Source organism: Eurytemora carolleeae, unplaced genomic scaffold, assembly GCF_000591075.1.
Source record: "Eurytemora carolleeae unplaced genomic scaffold, Eaff_2.0 scaffold116, whole genome shotgun sequence".
NCBI classification, from domain to species: domain Eukaryota; kingdom Metazoa; phylum Arthropoda; class Copepoda; order Calanoida; family Temoridae; genus Eurytemora; species Eurytemora carolleeae.
In genome coordinates this window covers 254,980-281,980 of record NW_019396247.1, presented here as the reverse complement: position 1 = coordinate 281,980, position 27,001 = coordinate 254,980, and the positions used below count along the sequence as shown (strand labels likewise).

The 27,001-nt window shown below is 32.4% G+C and overlaps 1 protein-coding gene across 1 annotated transcript in view; it reads right to left on the bottom strand.

The window, feature by feature from the left end:
- Positions 1–11,618: 11,618 nt before the first annotated feature.
- The window catches only part of LOC111699322 (tyrosine-protein phosphatase 99A), a 39,807-nt gene continuing 24,424 nt past the window's right edge, over positions 11,619–27,001 (bottom strand). Inside the window, exons 7-13 of the mRNA XM_023469963.1 lie at positions 26,529–26,658; positions 24,940–25,045; positions 24,623–24,708; positions 22,430–22,483; positions 19,935–20,152; positions 15,536–16,051; positions 11,619–13,218 (exon numbers count right to left, since the gene is read on the bottom strand). Of these exons, the coding sequence (XP_023325731.1) occupies positions 11,842–13,218; positions 15,536–16,051; positions 19,935–20,152; positions 22,430–22,483; positions 24,623–24,708; positions 24,940–25,045; positions 26,529–26,658 (2,487 nt within the window). The 3' untranslated portion in view covers positions 11,619–11,841. The remainder of the gene's footprint in view (positions 13,219–15,535; positions 16,052–19,934; positions 20,153–22,429; positions 22,484–24,622; positions 24,709–24,939; positions 25,046–26,528; positions 26,659–27,001) is intronic.

Sequence of the window (27,001 nt, the reverse complement as noted above, 5' to 3'; positions counted from 1 at the left end):
CTAGAATTCAATAAAGGAATTGAGTTTTTGCCACAAACTCTGATTTTAATTTTTTATTAATCCTGTTAGATGAAATAGTCTAAGTTTGAAATATCAAAGGTTTACGCCTTAAGGTTGCAAAGATATAGAGGTTAGAAAATGCGAGTTTGTGACAAAAACTCAATTCCTTTACATTTGATCAAAATTCAAAATCATGTAAATTAATGATCAAACATCTTCTAAAATATTAAAAAGTATGAATGATTTTAAAAAAGGTAATTGCTTATATAAAAATATAATAATACCTTTAAAGAGAGGTTCTTGGATTACAATAAATCTTTCAATCTCAAAAAATATGAGACCAGTATTAACCTTTCAAAATACATATGGAAACTGAAATCTGAGGAAAACCCTTCAGCATAGATTGCAGTATAGAAACATCAGCACCTGCATACAGTTCAGACTCGAAAAACTACAGAATATGCTCTGTAACCAGTATGAGATCAATACTAAGAGCTTGGAATAAAAGATAGTTTCATTGATGTAACCCTTTCAGTTCTTATACAAACCTGGAGCTAAGCTTACATTGGATAGTTCTTTTGATGTAACCCCTTCAGTCCTCATACGGGCCCAGAGCTAAGCTTAGATTGCAAGTAGTCTGGCCTAAAAGCATGCAAGCTAATTAGCTCTTTGTATAGAGCTATAGGTTGGACGGAAAGTAGGACGGATAATAAACCGCCTCCTGTATAGTGTAGTCAGATATTTTGTCCGTTAAAAGATGCCATCCTAGAAAACATGTTTCAAACGTGTGATTTAAACAAGTGGAAAATCCAAGCCACCGTTAACCCTGAGTTCTATTTAAACTCAGGCCAATAGGCTTGATCCACAAGGCAGCAGGAATAAGGCTAAAGTTTAAATTGAAGTTAATCTTCATGAAGAACCGATAGAGGAGGGTTAATCCGTCAAATGAGGCTGAAGAAAGGCGGAGAGTCCGTCAGAATGCTCTGGCTTTATTCTAAGCAGTAGTATCAAACATTAGCTTTTTTTATGCTGTAAATACTTTTTCTCCTATACTTTGTAGACTTATTCAAGTCAGTTCATGCCTTAACATTTCTTTGACTTTGACCGACTTTAAATTGTAACAGTACAATGGAAAAAACAAATATTCTGTTCAGAGAAGAAATAAACCCTTTGAATAAGAGATGTGAACTGCTGGGAAAATGTAGAGATAGAGCAAAATATCTTCTTTCTGCAACATATTAAATCACCAAACTGCAGAAGCTACCAACTAGCCAGGGATAATGTTTTAACTAAAGCTTTTGATACCTGTGATGTTGACATTCTACTTAGCAAGCTTGAACACTATGGATTTCGTGGGACTTCTAACTTATGGTTCAAAAATTATTTAAAGGGAAGAAAACAATTTACTTCAATCAGGGGTGTTGACTCTTCACTTAAAGAAATCTCTTGTGGTGTACCACAAGGATCGATATTAGGACCAATTTTATTTCTAATTCTTATCAATGACCTTCCTAAAGCATCGAAATTTTTTACAATTCTTTTTGCCGATGATACAACACTGCAACTTTCTTCAAAAAGCTTACACGACTTATATGATTTGGCAAATTTTGAGCTCTCTAAAATAGAAGATTGGTTTAAAGCAAACAAACTGACTTTGAATGCGTCTAAAACCAAATATATTCTCTTCAAAAATAAAAAAGAAGATGTAAGTATCACCTCGCTTAAACTTCAAATAGATAATAAAGATANAACCCATGGTTACCATTGGTTAAAAAGTATTTTTTTTTTCAAAATTCTATTTTTTCTTTCAAAATTCGCCTTTTTTCAAAATTTGTCTTTTTTCAAAATTTTATTTTCTCATTTCCCCGGGAAAGCCAAGCACTTCAGCTAGTTAATAAAATAATAATGCACTGATAAAAGTTACGAAACTTAAAATATTTCCTGATATTCCTTCGAGGTGCAGTAATTAATGATTGAGCAGATTCTGTAAAAACTTTGGCACTTTCTAGATTTTTCTCTAACAAGTCCTAAAAGTAGGTTTTGCTAACATCATGACTTTAATTAGATTGATAGTTTAAGAAACAAATATTTTTCAATTACTTTATTTGAATTTCATTATAGATTAAAATCTTGCATATTTTTCTTTTTTTTTCTGAAAAGCTATTGATAAGGTAAACTTTTTTATAAATCCTTATCTATATATATAAATTAGTAATCTCTGTTTTTCTGAATAGCTCTTGACCAAGTTGCCTCGAGTTTATTGAAGAACTAGTCAGAACCACGGAAATTGCTTAGCTTGTATTGTTTAGATCTCCCATCAGAGCTCAAAAGTGCGTACAAAGGGGGCAAGGGGCCCCCTAGATTTATTTTTGTGTTTCTAAATTAGTGTATAATGTGTACATGTAAATTAAAAACAAAAGTGGAAACAAAGGTGCATATATGTTCCAGAAATTTCGTACAAAGGAATTGAGCCTTAGTCACAAACTAAAATTTTCTTATTCCTATATCTTTGCAACTAAATGGTGTAAATATTTAAAACTTAGATGATTCGATCTAACAGAAATCAAAGTTTGAAATATGTAAGGTCTATGTCTTTGGGATTAGAAAATCAGAGTTTGTGGCAAAGACTCAATTCCTTGGTCGTTGTTTGAATAAAAAATCTCCCTTTTTACCAAAATTGTAAATGTATGCAGTGTTTAAGTAATAAAGTTAAATTTTGTGAAAAGTCTGCGCATTAATTATCTAAAAATCTCATTTAAAGGATTGAGTAGGATTCTTTAACCTGCATAAACTGTACATTAAGAAAATCTAAAATCTAGAAAATTTAAGTTTTTAACCAAACTATGCTGATTTATGTATAATTACTAAACGCGCACAGGAAGTGAAATCAATGTCAATAATGTTCTGGTTATTTATTTTAGCTATAAAACGTTGCTGAAACTGCAACCAAACAATAAATTTTGGACATTTTTTTATCAATTTCTGATTTAAGAAATTATATTTTAAAAAATTAGCGCAATCGGTTCAGATGCTCAAATTTACAAACAAACAGACCTTAATTTGTATCCAATAAATGTCAAAACGGCTGAACTGATCGGGCCCAAATTTTGTGTTGGGCCTAAAATGACCCCAGGGAATGTTTATGAATGATATAGATTTCAAAAAATAACCTACAACAAAATTCAATTTCATTATTTGGAAAATCCACGAAAGTGTTTTGTTTTTTTAGTTTTACAATGTATACAAAGAGAAAATGTCACAATTGAAATAGAAGATGGGCGCACGCGAAAGGCCTAATATATAAATAAATATTTGGAGTCATGGCTTTTAAGACAACAATTTTCAAATGTTTTAGTCTCCATTAACGTGCTTAATTTTTCCAGAAAAAGTAAATCTCACCTTGGACGTTATTAACGCATGTTTAATAAACACAGTTTTTATATATTTCTTAATTTTTGTATACTTTTTAAGGTATAGTCCATGGTGAATGGTGATTAGTAATATTCATGAATAATTTATAGAGGCTGTGAGACGGAGGACGGGAGCTCCACGTAATCCTAACAGATGGCAGACCACAAGGAAGACGTGAACGTGCCTCTGTCACTAGTAATTATTGAAGTACTCCAAAATATGAGATCCACCCGTGGAACATGGCGGAGGAACTCTTTGCCGCAGAAATTCCAACCAGAGGTAAAAAAGTAAGTGAATCCATGGGATGACAGTAGAGGACCAACAAGATCAACATGAACATGTGCAAATCATCTAAACACGGCGGAGTACTTTACCACGTTAACAAGGGAATCAGGAATGCCACCAATCTCGAATATCATTGGCCAGACCAGGCCAGACGAATCTGGCAGATATAAGACAACTACAAGCACATATCGCACGGTCTGATAAACCATGTTAGGCAGAGAATATTTTAAACCTTTGACTGCGTGATTTGACTATTCCGGAATGCCACCTCTGCATGAAGGATCCAGAGGTCTCGGTCCAAAAATCTGGAAGTTTGATGACCTTAGTAACTGTGTGGAGGACGGGGACATATATTCTTCAGTCATGTTCACGCTGGGGAACAATCGTACTTGATTGCATTGCATAACTGGGGAACAATCATACTTGATATGCATTGCATAACTGGGGAACAATAGTACTTGATATACATTGCATAACTGGGGAACAATCGCACTTGATATGCATTGCATAACTGGGGAACAAGCGTACTGGATATGCATTGCATAACTGGGGAACAATCGTACTTGATATGTACTGCATAACTGGGGAACAAGCGTACTTGATATGCATTGCATAACTTGGGAACAATCGTACTTGATATGCATTGCATAACTGGGGAACAATCGTTACTTGACTAGGGGGGGGGGGATAAAGTTCAAAGTTTGATAAATATCACAATACTGGATAGCGTTAGATCACTGAATGTTCAAAGTCTGGGTCCCCAATATAGAGGCCGTGAGGACATACTCTAGTAAAACGCAAGGATAACTATTCCATTATATACTCTAAAGAACTTAGGGATAACTGTCAATGTTTACATATCACACAAGATAGAAAGTAGAATGCCTCATATCATTCCCTGACTCTGTGTACTGTTGTGGCACCCTCTTACAGAGGCCGACTATCGTCTTTCACAAATTTATCAAATCCGTTGGTTTTCAAAAATAAATATTTTTCTCAAGCCAATTTTTTTTCTGTTATATCATACAAATATAAAACCTTAAGGATTCCAGTTTACAAGTCTGAAGTATATTTCTGTAATCTTAAAGATATTAAGAAATTATTTATGACAAGAGTGGTGAGCACATTAAATGTTACAAAAACTAGTATTTATCCTCTAAATCTAGAGAGAGTTATTACACTTGGACAGAAGCATATACAGGAGATATGGGTTTAAAGGGACTGTAAGCCTAATTACAAGTGACTCTCAAAGAGGGGAAGGCTTGATGTAAAATGGTACCCTATAAATCAAATTATCGAAGAACTTGCAAGCATACAGTGCAAAGAAAGCAAAGCTGACGTGGTATATATATATTTCTAGAAAATCTAGAATATATTATGTCTAACGTGGTTTTTAAAATATTCAAGTGTAAATATTTATTTCAGCAACTTCAAAAAAGTAAATGTTAATTTTTTAAAATTTAGATATTAATATTAACATTTATAATTTACTTTATTTATATGATTGGCGGCTTTTCGGATCAAAATAAAGGAGACAGGAATCGCTTTGTTTACATTACTTATACATGACTCCATGGTGCCTGACATCATTAAATATAATATTAACTCTGAGTCCGAATTTAATGAATTTAAGCCCCGGTTTCAATTGAGGGCTTAAATCTAGAAATATTGAATATAATTTTAAGTGAAACCAACCATATTTGAGCCGCGTCTCAATTTTAAGCCGCGGCTGAAATTCTTTAAATTCGGCCTCTGTTTCTTAAATTTTTTACTTTATATGGTTTACTAAATTAAAACTAACAATTCATCATTTTGCGGATGGTAACTCATAAAACCTCAATCAGAATTTGAAAAATGTGCACACAAATAATTTCGATTTTTTTTGGAAATCTGCGAAATGTTGAATTGTTTTTATAAGTAACTTACCATAAAGAATTTGGACTTGATCTACAAACCAAATTATCATTTTCATGAGTGAACTTGTCTATATCAAGAAACATGATTCAAAATTAAAATATAATGGTAAAGGTTGGGTGGGTATTTAAAAAAAATTGTGTCAAAGTTTTAAAACTAATTTTTTTTAATTGTTTTGAAGAAAACAGTAGATGTGCATTTTGATGAAATTTGTCAAGTTTTGATTGAATAATGAAACATTTAAAAGACAATGCATTCTAATGTAAAGTTGGTTAATTAAATTTAACTTTTTTGGAATTTTTCTTCAACTTTTTTTCATTCTCTCGCACTTTCAGCAATTCCTATGAATGTTGCTAAAGGGTCGGTAAGGGTCAACTTTCAAGTGACCACTATGAAAAGATTGCAAAACCGATTTACAATGGTACGATTGATCATATATTAATTAGATCTCCATACTTTAATTTCTTTAAACTTTTTATTTTCATTTTCTGCGAACGTGACTCGCATATCTTGCTTATAAGAAGCAAAGGAGAAATAATAATAATTAAAAAAAATTTTGAGTCATGTCATAAAAACGACAGTTTCTTCTACATTTTTGTTTAGCTAACGCGTTTGAGGGGCATTGCATGGAGGATAATTTGAAATTACGCCTGCCGTCCCTTTAAAGGATGAAGACTGCATGTGGGTTTACAAGAACTAATGTTGGGTTTAAAGGATAATAGTTTAGCTTGGTATAATCCAATCTAATGGTTTAGTTTAGGTTTGTGTATATATGCTCAGAGTCCGGGATAGACTATTAAAAACAACATTAAATCTTATTGTCGAGGGACTTCTTGAGCGATTTTCTTTAACTGCTGATTTTTTTTTCTTTCTAAATCTTTCTATATCTTTGAACTTTGTACAGGGTGTCCCAAAAAACATAGAAATTAAGAGACACATTTGAAATCGTCTTTGCTAAGCATTAGCGCAGTGTTACCTATATTCAACAGTAATATAAATGATATGTCTGCTATAGTATATTTTATGTAAACGGTAAAAGACTGTAGAATACTGTGTCTGTAATATGTCTACGAGACGAACTGAGTTGTGTTTGTAATCGGAAAATTATCATACTAAATCAAAACAAATCATTTTATCAATATACAATATCAAAATCATTTTATCAATATACAATATCAAAATCATTTTATCAATATACAATATCAAAATCATTTTATCAATATACAATATCAAAATCATTTTATCAATATACAATATCAAAATCGTTTTATCAATATACAATATCAAAATCGTCACTCAATTCTCATGTTCAGGATCATACATATAACTTTGTTTCATAATTTAAAACATTTACAGAACTCATAGGTTCATCAAGAAGCCATTAGTTTTTTTCGTTCGATACTGAAATTGCCGTTTGTCAACGATCTATATCTTAAAACGGTGTCATCGATAGATATAGCAGATATTCGTTAACTACCTTCAAGCTGCAGTTAATGGTTTGTAGATTCGCTGACAAGAGATGTATCATGTACCTAAAGAAATGCTTTTAAGGCTTAATTTTCAGAAGAAAACATGTAGCAAAAATAGAGGCCCTATAGTAAATCTAGATAAATTACGTTGTAAATTGTCAATTTAGCGGGGTGGATACATTATGTTAATTTACATTTTGTCAATTTTACACTTGGTCAACCTTACATTTGGTCAACCTTACATTTTGTCAATTACTACATTTGGGTAATTTACATTTCGTCAATTTCACATTTCGTCAATTAATGCAATTCGTCAACTGTGACAATGGCCTAAAATTTGGTCAAGTTTCATATTTGAAAACTTGATTCCCACTGTCCCAGCTCGAGTATCAACTTAACAAATCCGCGAATATTGGCACAGATATGTGTTCGAGAAACTGTTATGGAGTAATACAGACACTCAACAATCTTATTACACAGTACAAAATAATGGGACATCTTATGGATGTTTAAAAAAAAAACAGATTAATTTTCAAAATCGACGTCATTTTAGATGACCCTTCATTAAAAAGGAGTTGCGCAAAGGGTACAGGTTTAAATCAGACATGTAACTTTGTAAATAGAGGTTCAACTCACATTGCGTTTATAATCCCTTTCAGTTATTATTACTCTCGCTGCAGAATTAGATGCCAAATTTATTACAGAAAGTTTAAATGAAACTTTGAAAACGAATTATTCGTTTATATATACATATATATTTTGTATTCGGTTATATATACATATATATTTTATATTCGGTTATATATACATATATATTTTGTATTAGGACGAAACACTGTGTCTATGTGTATATAATATATGTATGTAAATATATATAGCATTTCCTCTGAATTCTATTCTGCTCTAAAGTACAGATCTATATATTTGTACGAGAGATCTTGGAATTATAAAATAAGGTATTAATGAAATTACAAAATTTAACACATTTTTCAATTTAAAAATTTTATGTATTCAGTCAAAATCTAGGACGAAATTCTTTTGGCAAATATTTCAGAAAATAAACTGTAGGAAAAAATGTTAATAAACAAATGTTTTTAATTGAAAAAAATTTCGGTTTTTTTCTTGCAGTTCAAGTAAAATTTTATCACACACATTGCATTTTATAGCTAAATTACAAAAATTCAAATTATTAAAAAAGTTTTAAGTTCACAGTTTAAATTATTGTATTTTGAATTCCATTTTTAGAGATGGGCACCTTAGTTTTGGTCAGAGGTTTTCTAATCCCTATATATTGTAATCCTTATAGAGACACCCTTTGATATTTCAAGTTCATAATGTGTGGCAATGCACATGACTCAATTCCTTTGGTCAGAAAAGAATTGGAAAATTTAACAATAATATCATAACAAACTAAAACAGAAATAACAGAAATATCAGCTCTTATTTTAAAAGATTTTTTCCCTTATTAAATCCAGTGGAAAATAGAACATCTAACAGTTGTTTAATCTTCTTCTTAATATTCCGTACACAATCTTCTATTAATTCAACTAAATTTTAAATTCTTTTTAAAAACTCTTCCATCCCTACTGTCCCTAGTTTGGACTAGGAGTTGTCCTCGGGAAATGTATTTCATTTTGGACCGAGTTTCTGCAAATCCCCCCCCTTTCATCTTGACTAAAGTATCAATGATAATCCCCCCCCTCTTCTTGGCTTACCCGGGGGGGGGGGCCGGTGGGGGGGCTAGAAATATTGGAAATAAAGTCAACTGTGTCAGATGGTTGAAGCCGGGCTGCCAGGAATTGTTGGCATCAATTCTATTTATATTAGGTATATTTCTACGCTTAGTTTTTCCGCTACCATTATTTTACAATTCTCTTGACAATATTGTGATGTTGATGTAGACAGATATAGAATTTACCTCCCCCCGCACACCTCACATCGCTTTGTTGCTGTATGTGGCATGTCCTATTCACAATGCTACCAAAACAAATCTTTTTATTGTCAAGAATGAATGAAGTATCCAAGTTTTATCTTTAAAAATCATGATTATTCAAATTGTGGTGTTTTAATGAAATTTGAAAGGGACAATTGTACTGTGTACATAATCCCAAATTTTGATCAGAGTATAAATGGCCTGTCGTAGTGGACCTGTCCTTTTGTTAAATGGAGGGTCCTGGGCCACTCAAAAATAAAAATATTTAATTTGAATTGTAAAAAAACAGTAAATTAAGGGTCATGTAAAAAGTACGTAGACAGTTCCTTTTAGAAAAGACTATTTATATTCCACGAATTGAACGATTATCTAATTTTATTAATTCTAAAGAAGTCTTTCATTGAATTTCTATGAAAACTAATTTAGCGGTAGGTATAGTAGAAGTTTTATCTGTTTTTTTTTTCTTTCTAAAAAATGATTAAAACCCTAAACCTAATTAATTAATAATTTTGAAACTTTTCTAGGAAGAAAATACAATTTTACCAAAATTAACATTTTAAACTTGTTAGACGCAAATTTAGGATTAACTTATGTTTTGTATTCATACCTCTGTGGCTACGTTTTTTTATTTTCATTGGTTTTCTTTATAATATTTGTTATAATTAAGTTCTCTAGTTGCAGGCTACAATACAGTAATCAAGTAACTTCAGAAATTTTGGGTCTTAATTGGATTTACTTCAAAGAAATTTCTTGCTTCTTCATTAAAAATTTCACTTTTTTACAAAAAAAATATTTCGTTTTTAAAAAATTGCAAATTTATAATTTTTCCAATTTTTGCAGATACATTTTTACAATGAGAGCCAGAGCTTAATCTCGGTATCCAATAGTGGCATCTATGATGGAGATTAATGCTTGATCTCAAAACGAAGGTTCTGATTTTTAAACATTTATATTTATATAAATATTAAAAAGATTTATTATTTGGAACAACTGGAAAGGAATTGTGTCTTTGTTACAAACTTTGATTTTCTAATCCCTATATCTTTGCAATCAAATGTCTTAGACCTCAGATATTTAACACTATAAATTCTGTTGGTTCAAATAATTCAAGTTTAAAATAGCAATGGTTTACGTACACCATCTGGTTGCAAAGATACAGAGATTTGAAAATCTCATACTGTTGCAAATTGATTCAATTCCTTACAAAATTCTTAGAATGTCTTAATTGAATATTTAGGAAGAGCAAAGACGACATTTATTCCACATTTTTCGATGCACAGGAAAATGAAAAAAGTTTAAAGCTATAATTAGCGGAAATAAATTAGAAATATTAATGAAACTTTTTCAAATATTTTCTATTAAAAAATGTCAGTGTTAGAGACGTTTCTTTTAAAGTATAAAAATTGCATTAGGTAAGAGTTAGCATTAGTTTAAGGAAAATAAGGAAAAACGCTATCCATCACCCAGCTTCATATTGATTATTTTATTAAAAAAAATTCTTTATTAGATGGTTTCTTACAATTACGGCCCTTACATTGGCAAGTTTAAGCAAAATAGCGCAAACCTTGATCCGTGATTGTAGTTTCTCTGCATATTTATAACGTATAGTATAACTCGGCGTTTTCTTCAATACATTGACGACGAATTTTCTTTTTAAGTTTTGATTCTTAACAAGATTTTTTAATACAAGTTTACAAGAAAAAAAGAGAAGCTGTTAACTGGCAGCTTCTCTTTGTTTCCGTGTTTATGTGCATCCTTGATGCTTAAAAGATTCTTTATTGTATTGATATATACGGCGACGAAGCTGTTTCTTGTTGCATGGCAAGTGAATTTAAAGTCTTTGCCACAAACGCAATTTTGGAATCCTTATATCTTTGCAACCTAGTGTTGTAAACCTTTGATATTTTAAAATTAGATGAGTTGATGCAACAAAATATATAGTTTGAAAAATCTAAGGTCTACGACAATGTGTTCTGAAGATTTGAAAGTCAGAAGTAATAGTGGCAAACCTCAATTCCTTTGAAGGTTGAGATGAAGAGTCAAAAAAATACTATTTTCCTCTATAGAAGAAAATACAAATTTTGCGCATTAATTTGGGAAAAAAACACCAACTTTAATGTTTTACGATTTTTTTATGATCGGCTTTTTCTAACGTAACTTTTTCTTAGACATTTCTTAAAGTGCGTTAAGTCATGACAATTTGATTCTTTGAGATCTATAGCTCATATCTTTGTAAACCACAGCGTATATATTAGCATATTTGATTTAGGGTTGTTCTTCTTTATCCCTTCTCTTTTCTGTCTACGAGAGAACCTGTACCACGCCCGACTAAGTGTAACTCCTTTGGGCTTCTGTTCAGGGTTATTGTGAACTAAATACTTATAAATCTTGAATAGACGACATTTAGTGTCCTATCTGTTATTTCAATTAATCTATGACTGCATCAAACACAATTTACTATACAAAATAGTAAGGTATGAAAAAATCGTCATGTTCGGAAATACTTATTATATTTTATTTATAACGATAATTATAAAATCAACAAGGGAACGAGTTCCCTTAAAAATTCTTAAACAAAAACAATTGGGTCGTATAGCAACATTATCTTTGGTTTCTATATTTATTTTGAGACTAAATAATCACATTTTAGACAACAAACATATAGTTTTTACCATGTCGAGTTTTGGGAACGACTAGTATTGTTGTTTTTATTCATAGCTTTCAATTGAGAATTGAAAAATTGCAAATGTTTGGTAAATTTTTTGAGGTTTTTTTTCAGTTTTGAGGGTTGGTCAAAACATCCTTTGGTCTTCATTCTATTTCTTTGGTTTAAAACTTTGATTTTGATTTATCTTGAGTTCCGTCTGGTTTTCCTTTGTTCTCTAACTCCAGACAGTAGGTTTGGGTTGCTTTGTATAATCCTAGCAGAGTCTCATTGCTAACCCAGATACCAGGTCTACTGTAGTGTAGAGTCTTAGCTGTCTGATATACATCAACACATCCTTCAACCTTAGCTTGCCTAGTGAGGTAGGAAAGAGCTATCAGGGTTCCAGCCTGAAACCCACCTAGGGTATCCATCACGAGGATGGGAGGAGAAGGGATAGAGTTGAGTACACCAGCTAAACTCAACATAGTGGAGTGGTTCTCAGAGGACCACTCAGGACAGAAGATAAGACGAACCTTCATATTCTGTGTCTCATTGTGGAGTCGGAGAGAGAAATCCTTGGTTTGGAACCCGCAGAGTAAACCCTCTTCGGTGGGGGAAACTATAATGTTTCCAACCCTTTTCTGTTCATGAGGCCAGAACACGGGGAAATCTGGATCCTGAACACATGATAAACAGACCACTGTAAGAACCCGTTGTTCCCAAACCAATCTCCAGAAGTCCTCGGTAGTTTGCTCCTTAGGGTGTTGAGTGAGAATAAATTCATTTAAACTTGTATATCCCGGCATCCAACTAGCATTGATATAATCGGATCCGTCCACACCGGGCATTTGGCTGAGAACAACCCTATTGCCATCTAGCGGAATAAAATCAAAACTCTGGTTCTTGAGCTGGTTGTAGGGGAGAATGGCGGCTGAGAACTGTTGCTCTGTGGGTTTAAAGCTTGTCACATGACTAAACTGTCGCTCTAACAGCTGGAAAGGAACTGTGGTCTCGTCTGTTGTAAAACTGCTCTGAAGACTGTTGATATAACGGGAGATATAAGATAGTTTAATACTAGTCTCTCCACTCAATACTATCTCAACTAAAGCCTCATGTATGAAAACAAACTGTTCAAGGGTTTGAACAAGAAAATTTCTTTGTTTTCTTATATGACGAAGAAACGGGTCTATACTTAATTCACCCTTAGCTTTAAGCTGTTTGAGAATAGAATCTATAACAATATAAGCTCCTGTCCGTCCTACTCCAGCACTACAATGAACCACTGTGGGCCCTGGACCCTCCCTCCCGCTTGACGTTTTGATAAATGATAGAATTGGAAGAGGATAGTCCGGGGCCCCATGATCTGGCCAGCTGGTATAATGGTATTGTCTTATCTCCCTGGTTGCAAGACCAGATCTTTGTTTGAGTTTGGTGTTGGATACAGAGAATATTCTTATTGTGTAGTTTGCTAAAACTTTTTCACTTAGTAGAGATACAGATATAATCCCATAGTTCTTCACCACAGACTTAGTTGTAGGCCAGTAGCATGCACATTTATCCTAAACAAAGAGGTTCAAATTATTTATAAAATAACAGATTTTATTAAAAAATTAGTTCTTTAAGGATTACAATTGTTAGACGTTGCCACTTTTTAGTTATATGAAAAAGTACATTTGTACATTTCTTTATTACAATAGAAATGGTCTATGGAACAACTCCTATCATTAATTATTCATACGATTAGTAATGATTAATGGGACTGTAAAGGTAAAATGAAAGGTGGTATAGACTGAAACCTTCTCATTTTAGAAGTTGATCCGGACCAATAAGAGTTCTATCTGAAATGTTCCTGTCTCGAGAAATTGATGCCAAACTGTGTCAAAATTATACTAAAACTCATACATATGAGATTTGGTATATTCAACAAATACACAACGGTTTCCCGTAGTAGCCTCAGACTTGCTCCTTTTATAATTTCAATTTAATAATATTTCAGTTTTAATAGATATCATTCAAATAGATTCTCAAGTACAATAGGTGGCAACAGTGAAATGAACAAATTATACACAACGTCACAAGTGTCAAATATAACAAAGAAAACGAAATTGTCTCACATTAGTTGACATGTTTACTAAGATTAAATAAAAACAGAAACTAAAAAAACATAAATTTCACTTATTTTACTGTAAGAAAAGCACTTTATTTTAAAATTATCACTATTATTGATAATTTTGTCGGACACAAAAACTGAATTGACACTTGTGACGACAGAATACAACTGTACTGAGAGTGTACAAATTCTACGTTGCCATCTATTGTACTTAACAATCTATTTGGATATCATTGATAATATGATTAATACGTCTGTATCACGTGATCAGAACTTCAACCAATGGCAGTGCATTACCATTTTTCCATGTCTGTATGTATCAAGTATCTTAATGACCTTTTTTCCTTGATTCTGATTTATCAAGCTTTTTTGTATTCTAAACATTTTCTTTTGTTGAAATTATTTTCAATTTTGATCGGCGGTTTTCTTTGGCTGTATTTACGACAATAACACTGAAAACCATTTTAAAATTCCTGAATTAAAAATCTACCAATTTTATTTACGTCACTTAAAAAATCCATACTTTATTTATGTTTTCTTTTTCTGTGGCAAAAAATATAAAATTGTAAATTGTTAAACAACGTGTATTTTAAATTTTACAACAATCCCTTTAATTAGAACAAACCCTCTTTTCTTTACCCAATTAGAATCCAACTTTACAAACTTCAAACTTTGTAAATAAAATAAGTTTGTTTTGTCAAATCTGCCTACAAACCCCCACCCCTCCCCTAGTTTCACAATGTGCTATTCTAGTGACACTATGTGCAAACTTTAATAAACAACAAAATTTAGCACCAAATTCACACCACGACTTCTTAAATAACAATAAAGAAAGACAAATATTTTTCATTTTATAAAACATGACAATTTGTGACAAAAATGTTCAGGAAATTCTTTTGCAGTTAAAGATGCTTTTTTAAAAGAACAGCTTTGTAATTGTAATTGTAATTCCTTGTTTGTCTATCTGAAAATTTAATTTAGAGGACAGCAATCTAAGGGAACTGAACAATTTAGAGGACAGCAATCTAAGGGAACTGAACAATTTTCTCAAACTCTAAGTTTATAATTCCTAAAATTTTTAAACCTAATTTTTAACGTTTCAAACTTATTAGATTCAAAAAGATCTCATAAGTCCCATTGAAATATAGATTTTGTGACGAATAATCAGTTCTTTTCCCGGCTCAAATATCAGGACTTTCATAAAGATATTTTTTTCAGAAATGATTTCGAAAATCGCCGTCTTTCCCTGGAGATTATGCGTAATTTAAAAAGCAAATTATGATATGCAAATTTTCTTTAATAGCATTAGGCCGGGACATAGAGCTGGTAAAATATCCGCAGCGAGATCCCGCTTCAAGATGATTTTGAAGTTAGGAGAAAAATATGATAATTAATAGAACAAAAACAACTTATTTTTCATTCTAGAGAATAAATTATCAGAATATTAGTTGAATTAAACAGAATAACAAGGTTTTCAAGAAAACTTGTGTGAATTAAACAAGTTCACCTCAAACTCTAGTTTTTAATCTTTAAAACCTTTCAACCTATAATAGTGTAAACCTTTATATTTGTACAAACTTTCACTATTTGATCTAGAATTTAAAGTTCACTTTGAATCAACTAACTTTTTCGTCAAATTTGTCTTGTCTTGTCTTGTCTTGTCTTGTCTTGTCTTGTCTTGTCTTGTCTTGTCTTGTCTTGTCTTGGCTTGGCTTGGCTTGTCTTGTCTTGTCTAGTCTTGTCAAGGATTTAATAAACCTACATGCTAGAACATTGTTGTATCTATTCCTGGTTCTATTGCCTGGACGAGAAGATATATCTGCTTGTTTGACCAGGTTTGTATTTTCCAGGTTCAAAGATTCAAACTCCTGGGAGAACCCGGAGCTCCGTAGCTTCTGTACATACTGTACAAACAGATGTGCAGGCACAGCACTCTTTACATCCCAGTCTGGGGTAGGATACTTGTTAGAGGATGTTTCCTCCAGGTAGTAATAGGACTCACTCCAGTACCTTCTCCAGAAGGCTAGTGAGAGCAGAGCTCCAGCAACAAGGAGAACTGTTACTCCTAGACCAGCAATAACACCAGCATTCAGGTGCAGAGCCATACTCTGGGAGTCTATTACAGTGTAGGCCTTGGCAACCTGACATCCTCCCTTGAGAACCAGGTTCCTGATCTCACTCCAGTCCCCCTCGTAGACCAGAGCAGGGTTTACTATGCTCCTGGAGAAACCCCGGAGCTTGATCCAGTAGGATGCATCCTCTGTTAGATTCTCCAAAGTAACCTGGAATAAATCAGAAAATGTCAAAACAATTCAACAAAAAGTTTTCACCCGCAAAGTTTACACACTTCAATTTAAAATATTAGAATTTTGCAACTTTAGTTAGAGAAAAGTAGAAAATTTGGGAAATTTTAGAATGGAATATGCAAAGAAATTCTGCAAAAAAAATCAAAGACCATTGTTTTTTTGATTTCTTTAATTTTCTTTACAACAATATAATTTCTTTACCGACCTAAAATTCCCCTAACATTGTGACGTTAAGGTTAAAGTTCTATGAAAATTTGCGCATTTTGATCTACAAAGACGATTTGCGCTCTTGATGTTGTGTATGAAAAATTGGTCTTGGGAACCCTAGAGTGTCATAAATGATTCACAATAGTACAAGTCAAGTAAAATATCCGGAGCTGTGAATTTTTGTGTTGGATATTTATAATCCCGAACCCTTTATCTTGTAATCCGCAATGAGCACTTTTGAGAATACAAGATTTTCAACCCCAGGACTGATTGATCTTTTCCGGTTAAAAATCTAAGATATCTCCAGGAAAGATTCAACACATATTATTGTACAAATTTTATGTCACTAATTAGGATATATATATATACTTTGTTTTAAAGAATGAAACATGCATGTTGAAGTCTTTATCAAGCTATTTAACTTTAAGCTATAAATGTGAATTTTATGGAAATTTGTCAACTTAAGATCAAACAATTAAACATTTAATTTGTTTATATTACATTGCTTTAGGAAAAGAATTAAAAGAGAGTGCATTCTTTTGTCAAGTGGGAACCATTGAACAATATTTAAGTAAATTTTCTTCTAACTTTTTCAATATCTCTCAATCTCTCTAGTCTCTAGTTCTAACAGGGACTGTACGTACACGCAATTACAATTGTGACCATCCATCTTAAAATTATTAACTATAGTTGATCTCTGAAAGTGTGTCTTCAGAAGATAGAAATCTACAATTTCTTCCTGATAGGTTGGTACCGTTGTGAATTGAAAATACTACTGTAAAAGTGAAGGGCCAATTGATATTACGTGAACAGTCTCTTTAATGTTTCCTAGTTGAAAACTGAACCCAAGCTTTCCCTCGCTAATGTTGGATTTAAAGGGATACTAGTTTAGCTTACTTAATCCTTCTTAATGGCTGAATTTATGTTTGTATATATCCATTATACATATATTAAATTTCCCCTTTCTATATACAAACAACATTAATAGAGAGAGAGAAGACATCTTTATGGTTCATGATTTAAACAGGTTTAGTTGACATCTAGATAGAGATTAAGATTAAGATAGAGATCTAGTTAGAGATTACAATCTAGATGGAGATTTATATCTACCTAGATCAAGATTAAGATCTAGGTAGATATTAAGATCTAGGTAGATATTAAGATCTAGGTAGATATTAAGATCTAGATAGAGATTTATATCTAGATCAAAGGTCTAGGTACAGATTTAAATCTAGATTAAAACCTAAGTATAGATTTAAATCTAGTTTAAGATCTAGGTAAAGATTTAGACAAAAGATATAAATTAATCTCTTAATAAAGGGTTTGCTCTAGTTAGAGATTTAGATTTGTAGAGATTCAGATATTGATAGAGATTTAGATTTTTAGATCCTTAGATCTTTATCTAGTTTTAAATCTAGATCTATATCTAGATCTCTATCTAGATCTAAATCTAGATCTCTATCTAGATCTATATCTAGATCTCTATCTAGATCTAAATCTAGATCTCTATCTAGATCTATATCTAGATCTCTATCTAGATCTAAATCTAGTTTTGAAGAATAAATCCTAAACAAATTACATAAACTGCACACTAACGAGTTCAGGTAGGAAATAGGAGGTTAAAACTTTACATTCTTATATATAGGGGTAGAATGCAAACAACATCTACGGGAGTAGAATGCAAACAACATCTACAAGGGTAGAATGCAAGCAGCATATACAGAGCAGAATGCAAACAGCATATACAGAGCAGAATGCAAACAACATCTACAAGAGTAGAATGCAAACAACTTCTTCAGGGGTAAAATGCAAACAACATCAACAGGGGTAGAATCCAAACAGCATATACAGAGTAGAATGCAAACAACATCTACAGGAGTAGAATGCAAACAGCATATACAAAGCAGAATGCAAACAACATCTACAGGAGTAGAATGCAAACAACTTTTACAGGGGTAAAATGCAAACAACATCTATAAGGGTAGAATATAAACAACATATACAGGGGTAGAATGCAAACAACATCTACTGGGGAGGTAGAATGCAAACAATATCATAAAGGGTAGAATGCAACAAAAAACATTTAAAGGGGTAGAATGCAAGCAGAAGTTTTGATGTAAACAAACGAAAACACGAATTAATTTAAAACAAAATCAAATTTCAAAGGAGAAAAATTAGAGAATTTTGAAACATTAAATAGAAAAAATTCCTGTTCTAATTGAATAATGAACATGGTAAAGAGCTGTAACTAATTCTAATTATATAAAAACCGGCCCTGTGCCTAAAAACTGGGCAGAAAATACATTATGTAAATTCTAGTATTTCAATTCTGTAAGGATGATATATGGCTGAAGCTTCTTTATCAAGACTCCAGTATATCATAGAATAAAATAAAGAAAATTGTAACTTTTCCAATTTTGGAAACAAGGAAAAGTTTGTGAAAGATAAATCGTTTACAATCATGTTAGCTTCATAGTATTGGGTAAAAATACATAATGTACGGTGTGTCCGAATAAACACGATAAGTTAAAGGGAGTGACCGGCTATGTAAGGTAGTTGAACTGAGTATGCAGTGTTGTGGAAAACTTAATTCGGATTCATTTGAGACATTTTAAACTTTTTAAAGATCTGTAAATCCTGAGTTTGAGCGCATATTCGACGTTCAAAACTCCTACTTTGCGGGTGGATACGTTTTCAGAATTAGTTTTTTAAAAATTATTAAATAACGATGACATAAAATTTAAAAAGTTCTTCAATAAAATACAGACGTCATGTATCGGAACAGGTTAAAAAAAATAAAAATTAACTGTTATAATTAAAATAAATATAATATATTTATTTTAAATTTATTTTTAGTCCTGAAACGGGTTCCTCATTTTCCGTGTGGTTTTCTGGAATTATTATTGAAAAAAGACGACATTTGAAGAATCTGAAGAAATCTGCGAATAAATTCAAAGAAAATTAGAAATTCAATATAATGATAAAAACGAAATAATTTATTCTAGCATTGATTTATTGACAAATTTCTTTTGAGAAATATGTTCCCAACCATCTAATTAGATTACTGTATGATTTTTACTGTCGTTATTTAGTAATTTTAATAAAACCGATTCTGAAAACGTATCCACCCCCCAAGTATGAGTTTTGAACGTCGAATTTGCGCTCAAGCACAGGATTTACAGATCTTTAAATAGTTTAATATGACTCAATTGAATCCGAAAGAAGTTTTCCACAACACTGCATACTCAGTTCAACTACCTTACATAGCCGGTCACTCCCTTTAAGGAAGAGACTGAAAGGTCGTCTTCTAAACAAGAGGAAAGGAGGGCAGGAGGGGGAAAGAAACAAGAAATCCCAGAATTCTTTTACTAACTGAATGCTCAAGAACCCAGATTTGCCTGGAAACCAAACTATCTCTGTAAAGTCAAACCACTCAATTTATAACATTCTGATGGTTCTACCAAGTTCCCTAATCAAAATGTCAGGCAATTGGTCCAGGGGTTCATGAGTTATGATCAGAATACAAACAATAGATGTATATTGGCTAAACTATTTTAATGAATCCAATGAGGCTGCTCTATAAAAATCGGGACGCCCAAAAGTGTGAAATAAATACATACCTACTTTAAAGTGTTATTAGATAGAAGGATACCTTATATTCCAAATTTGTGGCGTTTTCAACAAGAATTTCCATGAACTCTGTGTCGCCCTCCTCCTTGTAGTAGACCGAGTACATGTCCACCTTGGTCTTCTCCTCCCCCCTCCACTCTAGGTAGACCGAGGAGTCGAGCAGGCAGGTCAGGTTGGAGATCTGGGGGCTGGGGGGACTACGCAGATCTGTTCGCACTGGAAACTGAGAACTGGAGTAACCTAAATAAAAAAGAAAATTCAGAAAATTGGAAAAATTTTAAAAATGTTAAAAACAGAAATTTTGAAATGAAAAAGGAGAACTTTTTGGTGAGATAGCGCTATTCGATCTTGATATCCACTATGGCAACTATTGAATTTAAGGGATTAGAACTTGATGTTCCCTTAATGTTTGCTATCCCTCTATGTTAGGTTCCACCACGGGATATATATTTATCTAGCTAAAAGGAACTCATTCAATACTTGAATACGATTAACCTCTCGAGCCGAGGATTAAAAACTCAGAAGTTTTGATCTTGGAAAAAAAGAAGAAAAAAAAACTGAAAACTTTAGAATCCTTAATCCCAATCACTTAATTAATCTGGAGATTAATAACAAGAGGAGAACAAGCATTATTTAATCTGGAGATCAAGAAAAAGAGGAGATCAAGCATTGATCTCGATATCCACAATTCTAAATTTTTCAGCTCAGGAAACCTTTGCCATTGGTTTCACATTTTTAACCCACCGATTCGATCTCAAGAAATATTATGGTAGAATTGACCTTGTTTTGGTCTCATGTCAAAATAAAACGAGGAATAAGATTGAAAGGGGAAGACAAACAAAAAAAAATTATGGAATGTCATAATGTAAGAAAGAGAACACGACCACAAGAATAATAGAAAATGAAGAAAAAAAACTATAATAACCAGGAACAAAAGAAAGAATAATATACAATAATAAAAAGGAAAAAAGATTACAGAACTGGAACTAAAAATGCTTTGTTATCTAACCAGATACAATAATGGAACTTATACAATAGAATAGAATATATACTACAATTGGCTTCAATGTTGCTTTGCACAGCCATCTCGCAAAAAAATCTATTCCTTGAACAAAAACCAGTTTTTCGTGAATATATTTAAAAAACTGACATTGTAAAATTTTACTGCAATGCTGATTTAAAAAAAAAATCTAAATTTTGACCTTCCATTAACCTTTCAACGTTTTTCGTTTATGGATTCAAATCAACACGCCAAATAAATAACAGATAGATAGATACATTGATAGATAGATAGTTGGATGGATATCTGCATATTTGGGAAAAAATCTTTTAATTCGTGGAAAAGTTGAAGCAATTATTTGTCAAGAGAAGATTATTTCACAAAGGAACTAATACCGTATTTGTTGACATTGTAAATATCTTTAAACTTTCAAGACTGATGTTTATAAAGTTGGATACTGTAAACTATACAGATCGAGAAGGTGAAATTCATGTGACATTACTGGTCCAGCTTTAAGACCTTATAGATCCTCTAGTTTTAATTTTTCGTATAAGTATTAGAAATGTAAATTTCAACTGTTACATATTAGAAATGTGAATTTCTCCTGTTACATATTAGAAATGTGAATTTCTCCTGTTACATACAGTGAAACCCTTAATAACGAATACATCGAAAGAATTCAGCAAATGTCGTATTCATCACTTTCTGATAATGGAAGGTTGCAGATATTTAGTTTTTTAATTAAATGATTATATGGAACTCTTTAAAACTGTTCCCTCATATTCATGGCTATTTATTTATTTTCGCAAATACTGAAATTTACGTAATATAGTATAAAACTCATTGAAAAATTGTTAAGACGACATTTGATAAATTCTTTCGATGTATTCTTTATTAAGGGCTTCACTGTATTAGAAATGCGAATTTCTCCTTGTTACATATTAGAAATGTGAATTTCTCCTGTTACATATTAGAAATATGAATTTCTCCTGTTACATATTAGAAATGTGAATTTTTTTTTGTTACATATTAGAATTGTGAATTTCTCCTGTTACATATTAGAAATGTGAATTTCTCCTGTTATATATTAAAAATGTGAATATCTCCTGTTACATATTCGAAATTGAAAACAATTTTGTTCTCTTCAAAAGCTCTTAATACAATTGCAGAGATTGGCGCGTTTTTTTATTTCGTTCATCGTTATTGACCGACCCATTTCGTTAGTTTTTTTTCAATCGTTTAAAGAGAATCTCTTTCTCTCTCTCTCTCTCTGAAAATGAATTCGATCGTTCAGTAAAATTGCTCGTTTAAATAACATCGTTATTTTCAAAAACTGAGGCCGAATTTAAAGAATTTAAATTTAAGTCGCGGCTCAATAATGGTTGGTTTCACTTGAAATTGTATTCAATTTTTCAAGATTTAAGCCAGCGCTTAATCGAAACCGGTTTTTGGGGGATTTGAGACGCGGCTTAAATTCATTAAATTCGGACACTGATCGTTCAGTAAAAAAACAATACCTTCATTTCTCCAGGTAAACGCCTTTAGCCAAATTCTATATTCAGTGTACGAACCTAAAAACATTATCATTAGATAATTTAATATTATAACACCTTACCCCCCCATAACTTTGGGGGGGGGGGGGGAGTTGAACTCATCCATTTTGTTTTCTTGAATGCTTCCGGGTTTAACAAACGTAAAGATTAAAAATTTAATAGCCCTTTAAAATATATTTGTCAAAAAAATTATCTTTATATTTTTTCTTCAAAATAATATCCCAGTCTAAAAGTGAATTTTTGATTTTAAAACATTTGCAGATATGCAGGTACATGTCTTAATATCTATTTAAACTATTAACAAGAAAGATTCTCATATTTGTTTGAAACAAACCTTTAAATTCTATTTTAAACAAAGCAAGAGATCTATATTGAAATTGTAATTAAATTCCATTTAACTTTGGTTTCAAGTTTAAAAGCTGAAAAAGGGAGAACTTTGAAACTTCGTGAAACAATTTAAACCATTGTCACCCCTTCTTTTTACCCCTCTCTAACCCATCCCTTTTCCCCCCTAAAATCCATCCACCTCTCCCCATCTTCTTTCTCTATCTTACCCTTTCCTTTCCCTTGCCTTCCTCATCCCTTTACCCCTCTTGCACCTGACCCATCCCCTTTACCCTTCTTACACCTGACCCATCCCATTTACCCCTCACCCATCCCCTTTACCCCTCTTACACCTGACCCATCCCATTTACCCCTCTTACACCTGACCCATCCCCTATACCCCACTTACACCTGACCGATCCCATTTACCCCTCTTACACCTGACCCATCCCCTTTACCCCTCTTACACCTGACCCATCCCATTTACCCCTCTCACACATGACCCATCCCCTTTACCCCTCTTACACTTTACCCATCCCCTTTCCTCCTTTCCCCCCTCCCGCCTCTCAGCTCTAAATAATATAATAATTTATCCAAACCCAGACTGTTGCGGCCCATGGACCCCCTGCCTTTTTCTACTAGTGTAGCTTAAATATCTCCTACACTACTAGTTTAGGAACCCAACTTTGCCTGGAAATTAAATTTTAAAAAACCAATCCACTCAATTAAGAACTTTGAAACCAAGGTAAAAACATTCTACTGTTCTACTGTTCCCAATCAAAACTTTAAGTAAATCGGTTAAGGGTTCACGAGTTATGATCGGATATCCAAACAAACAAACAAATACAGTAAGGCATGCATCATCGTAGTTTAAACAACTTTGATGTTAACTTTTTTAATCAGGGTTAGTTTGGCAACTTTTCTGGATGGATTGATATTATGTTTGACTCTGTATTTTTGTGGCTTTAGATATACATACCCAATGATTATTTTTTTTTTTGAGGGGGAGGGGGAGGAGGTTAGAGTGATGATTTAGAACATTAAGCTAATTTGTTAGAAAATCATGGTTCTTTTTATTTTTATTTTTCTACTGGAGCCAATACTGTGAAAATTCAATATATATGCCTCAGTCTCATCCATATGATATTGATGTTTCTTAATCTATTTTTACTCAGCAAAAAACTAAACGCGAAAATATAATTTCATTAAATTATGAGATCAATGTTTGTTATACACTGATTGCCATTTATTAATTAATGGTAATCAAAGACGATTTTCAAGTCGTCTCTTAATTCTCGTGTTTTTGGACACTTTTTTGTCAAATTTATTTNTAGAAGTAAGATTAGCAGCGATCAAAAGCACTTATTTTTCGATGTAAGCCTATACCCCCTTTCATTTTTTCGTCCATAATAAATACCTAAACCCAATGAATGTAAGGCCTAAACCTAATAAATACATTTATTTCTCAGTAAAGAGAAGTACAAGCATAGACTCTAGTTACTTATGCATTCATATCAATATCTTCTTATTCTATAATTATATTGCTAGAACCAAAGAAAAATATAAGGTTTTTGGAAAAACCTAGAAATCATGCCCCCCCCCCCCTGGGGCTGGGGGGCGGGGAAGGGGGGCATCTTGTAAATTTGAAATAAACCAAAAATGATTTGTAAGTCGACACTGAATTTAAATCTGTGATTTTTTTTTTTTTTGTTTCATATTACAAAGAGAAGATGCTCACACATAGAGCCTCGATTATAAGATGAAAGCGAAGATGGGCGCCTTATAAACTAGTTAATTTATGTTGCAGTGCACATTATAATGAATTGTAATTACCTAGTCCTGTGAGGTTAAAACTGGATCTTTCTGTGGATTCTCTGATAGTTTGAACATCAGTGTAGTTAGTGTGCATATAGTACAACCTACATGGAAAACATGTTACAAGGATACAAGGATGAAAGGATATAAGAATACAGGGGTGCATGATACAAGGATTCAAGGATGCAAGGACACAAGGATTCAAGGATACAAGGATACAAGGATACAAGGATACAAAGATACAAGGATACAAGGATACAAGGATACAAGGATACAAGGATACAAGGATACAAGGATACAAGGATATAAGGATACAAGGATATACAAAACTATACCTGTATCCTAATATAATCCCATTAGGTTGTTTAGGTGAGCTCCATGATACAAGTACACTCTCACTGGTAATATTTTTCATTTCAACATTCTCAGGAGCACTTGGGACTAAAACCAAGAAATCGTTACATTCGAGACATACAGATTTGAAGATAGAATGTTTAATATTACAACAAGAAAAATAATATGAAGAAAATACTAAAAAATTATTCAAGTGAATACTCATCGTCACTGAAAAATATTTCATTTTGTGCTTCAGCAAAGAAACTGATTACTCCCACGTTTAAAACTCTAATTTTCCTTTCTTTATATGTATATAAAATCATTTCCACCTGAAAATGTAAACTTATGATATTTCAAACTTTGACTTTTTAATCTAACAGAATTTATAGTTTGATATATCAAAGACCTACAATATCAGGTTGCAAATATATTGAGATTTGAAAAATAGTGTTCTAGAACTAGAACTAGATATAGAACTAGAACTAGATATAGAACTAGAACTAGTACTAGAACTAGAAATAGAACTAGAACTAGAACTAGAACTAAAACTAAAACTAGAACTAGAACTAGAACTAGATATAGAACTAGAACTAGTACTAGAACTAGAACTAGAACTAAAACTAGAAATAGAACTAGAACTAGAACTAGAACCAGAACTAGAATTAGAACTAGAACTAGAACTAGAACTAGAACTAGAACTAGAACTAAAACTAGAACTAGATATAGAACTAGAACTAGATATAGAACTAGAACTAGTACTAGAACTAAAACTAGAACTAGAACTAGAACTAGAACTAGAACTAGAACTAGAACTAGATATAGAACTAGTACTAGTACTAGAACTAAAACTAGAACTAGAACTAGAACTAGAACTAGAACTAGAACTAGAACTAGAACTAGAACTAGAACTAGAACTAGAACTAGAACTAGAACTAGAACTAGAATGTGTTGGATTTCGAAATTGTAGGTTTAGTGCGCCTTGTTAAAAACAGATTAGGTTGGCAAAATTGTATCTAAACTAATCCTTTTCTAATACAAACATAAAAACAACTTGTTTATCATTTCTTTATAGATAAATTGTAGGATTGAAAGCGGAAAAGTATAATGTGCTCTCCAAATTGGGTGAACAAATTGATTAAATTAACCTTCAATGTAGAAGTCAATTATAATCAAGAAATATTAATTTAATAAATAATTTACTAAATAATGTAAAAATGTTTAAACACAAATAGTTTTGCAATTTTTCTGGTCAAATCACCATTGTATTGTATAGACTATTGTTTTGCCTGAGAATTTATGTAGTAGATAATCTTATCAATAATCTTGTTTTTATTACCAAATATTTCGAGGAAACATGTTTCTTTCACACGCACGAACAGTCGAATTATGTCATCATTTGTTTTCGAAATTCGTCTTTCATTCGAAGTTCGACCAAACTTTTTTACAGAAAAAGTTCGGTTTTAGCATTTGTCGTCGAAAACACTTTAGTTCCAGTGAGAGGGGGGGGGGTACTTATCCGTCTCTTTTCTTTGTTAAGGATAAAATATAAACTAAACCCTAACTCTAGGATGAACTTGAGTTAACTTACTTCCTTCATCTGTCATGACGACAACCGTACTCTTGGGACCTTCGCCCTCAGGGTTAATAACCTGAAGGGAAACCAGGTACTGGGAGAAGGTTTGCAATCCTTGTACCGTGTACTCACGTACTCCAGGCTCCTAACAAGAACATATATTAACAAGTTTGTTTATAATGTACTGCAGTTTGTGGGAGGAATGTAAACAAACTCAGTGCTACTCAGACAGTGTTTTTTTTATATTTCTCCCAGAAGCTGTAGTTTAGTTTTTTTTGTAAACAATATGAATGTTCCTAAGTGTATCTTCCTTGCGTAAATATATGCATGTGGAGAAAGAGGTTGGGTTAATAGAAACAGAACACAAATCATGTAGAAAACAGAACACAAATCATGTGGAAAACAGAACGCAAATCATGTAGAAAACAGAACGTAAACCATGTAGAAAACAGAACGCAAATCATGTAGAAAACAGAACGCAAACCATG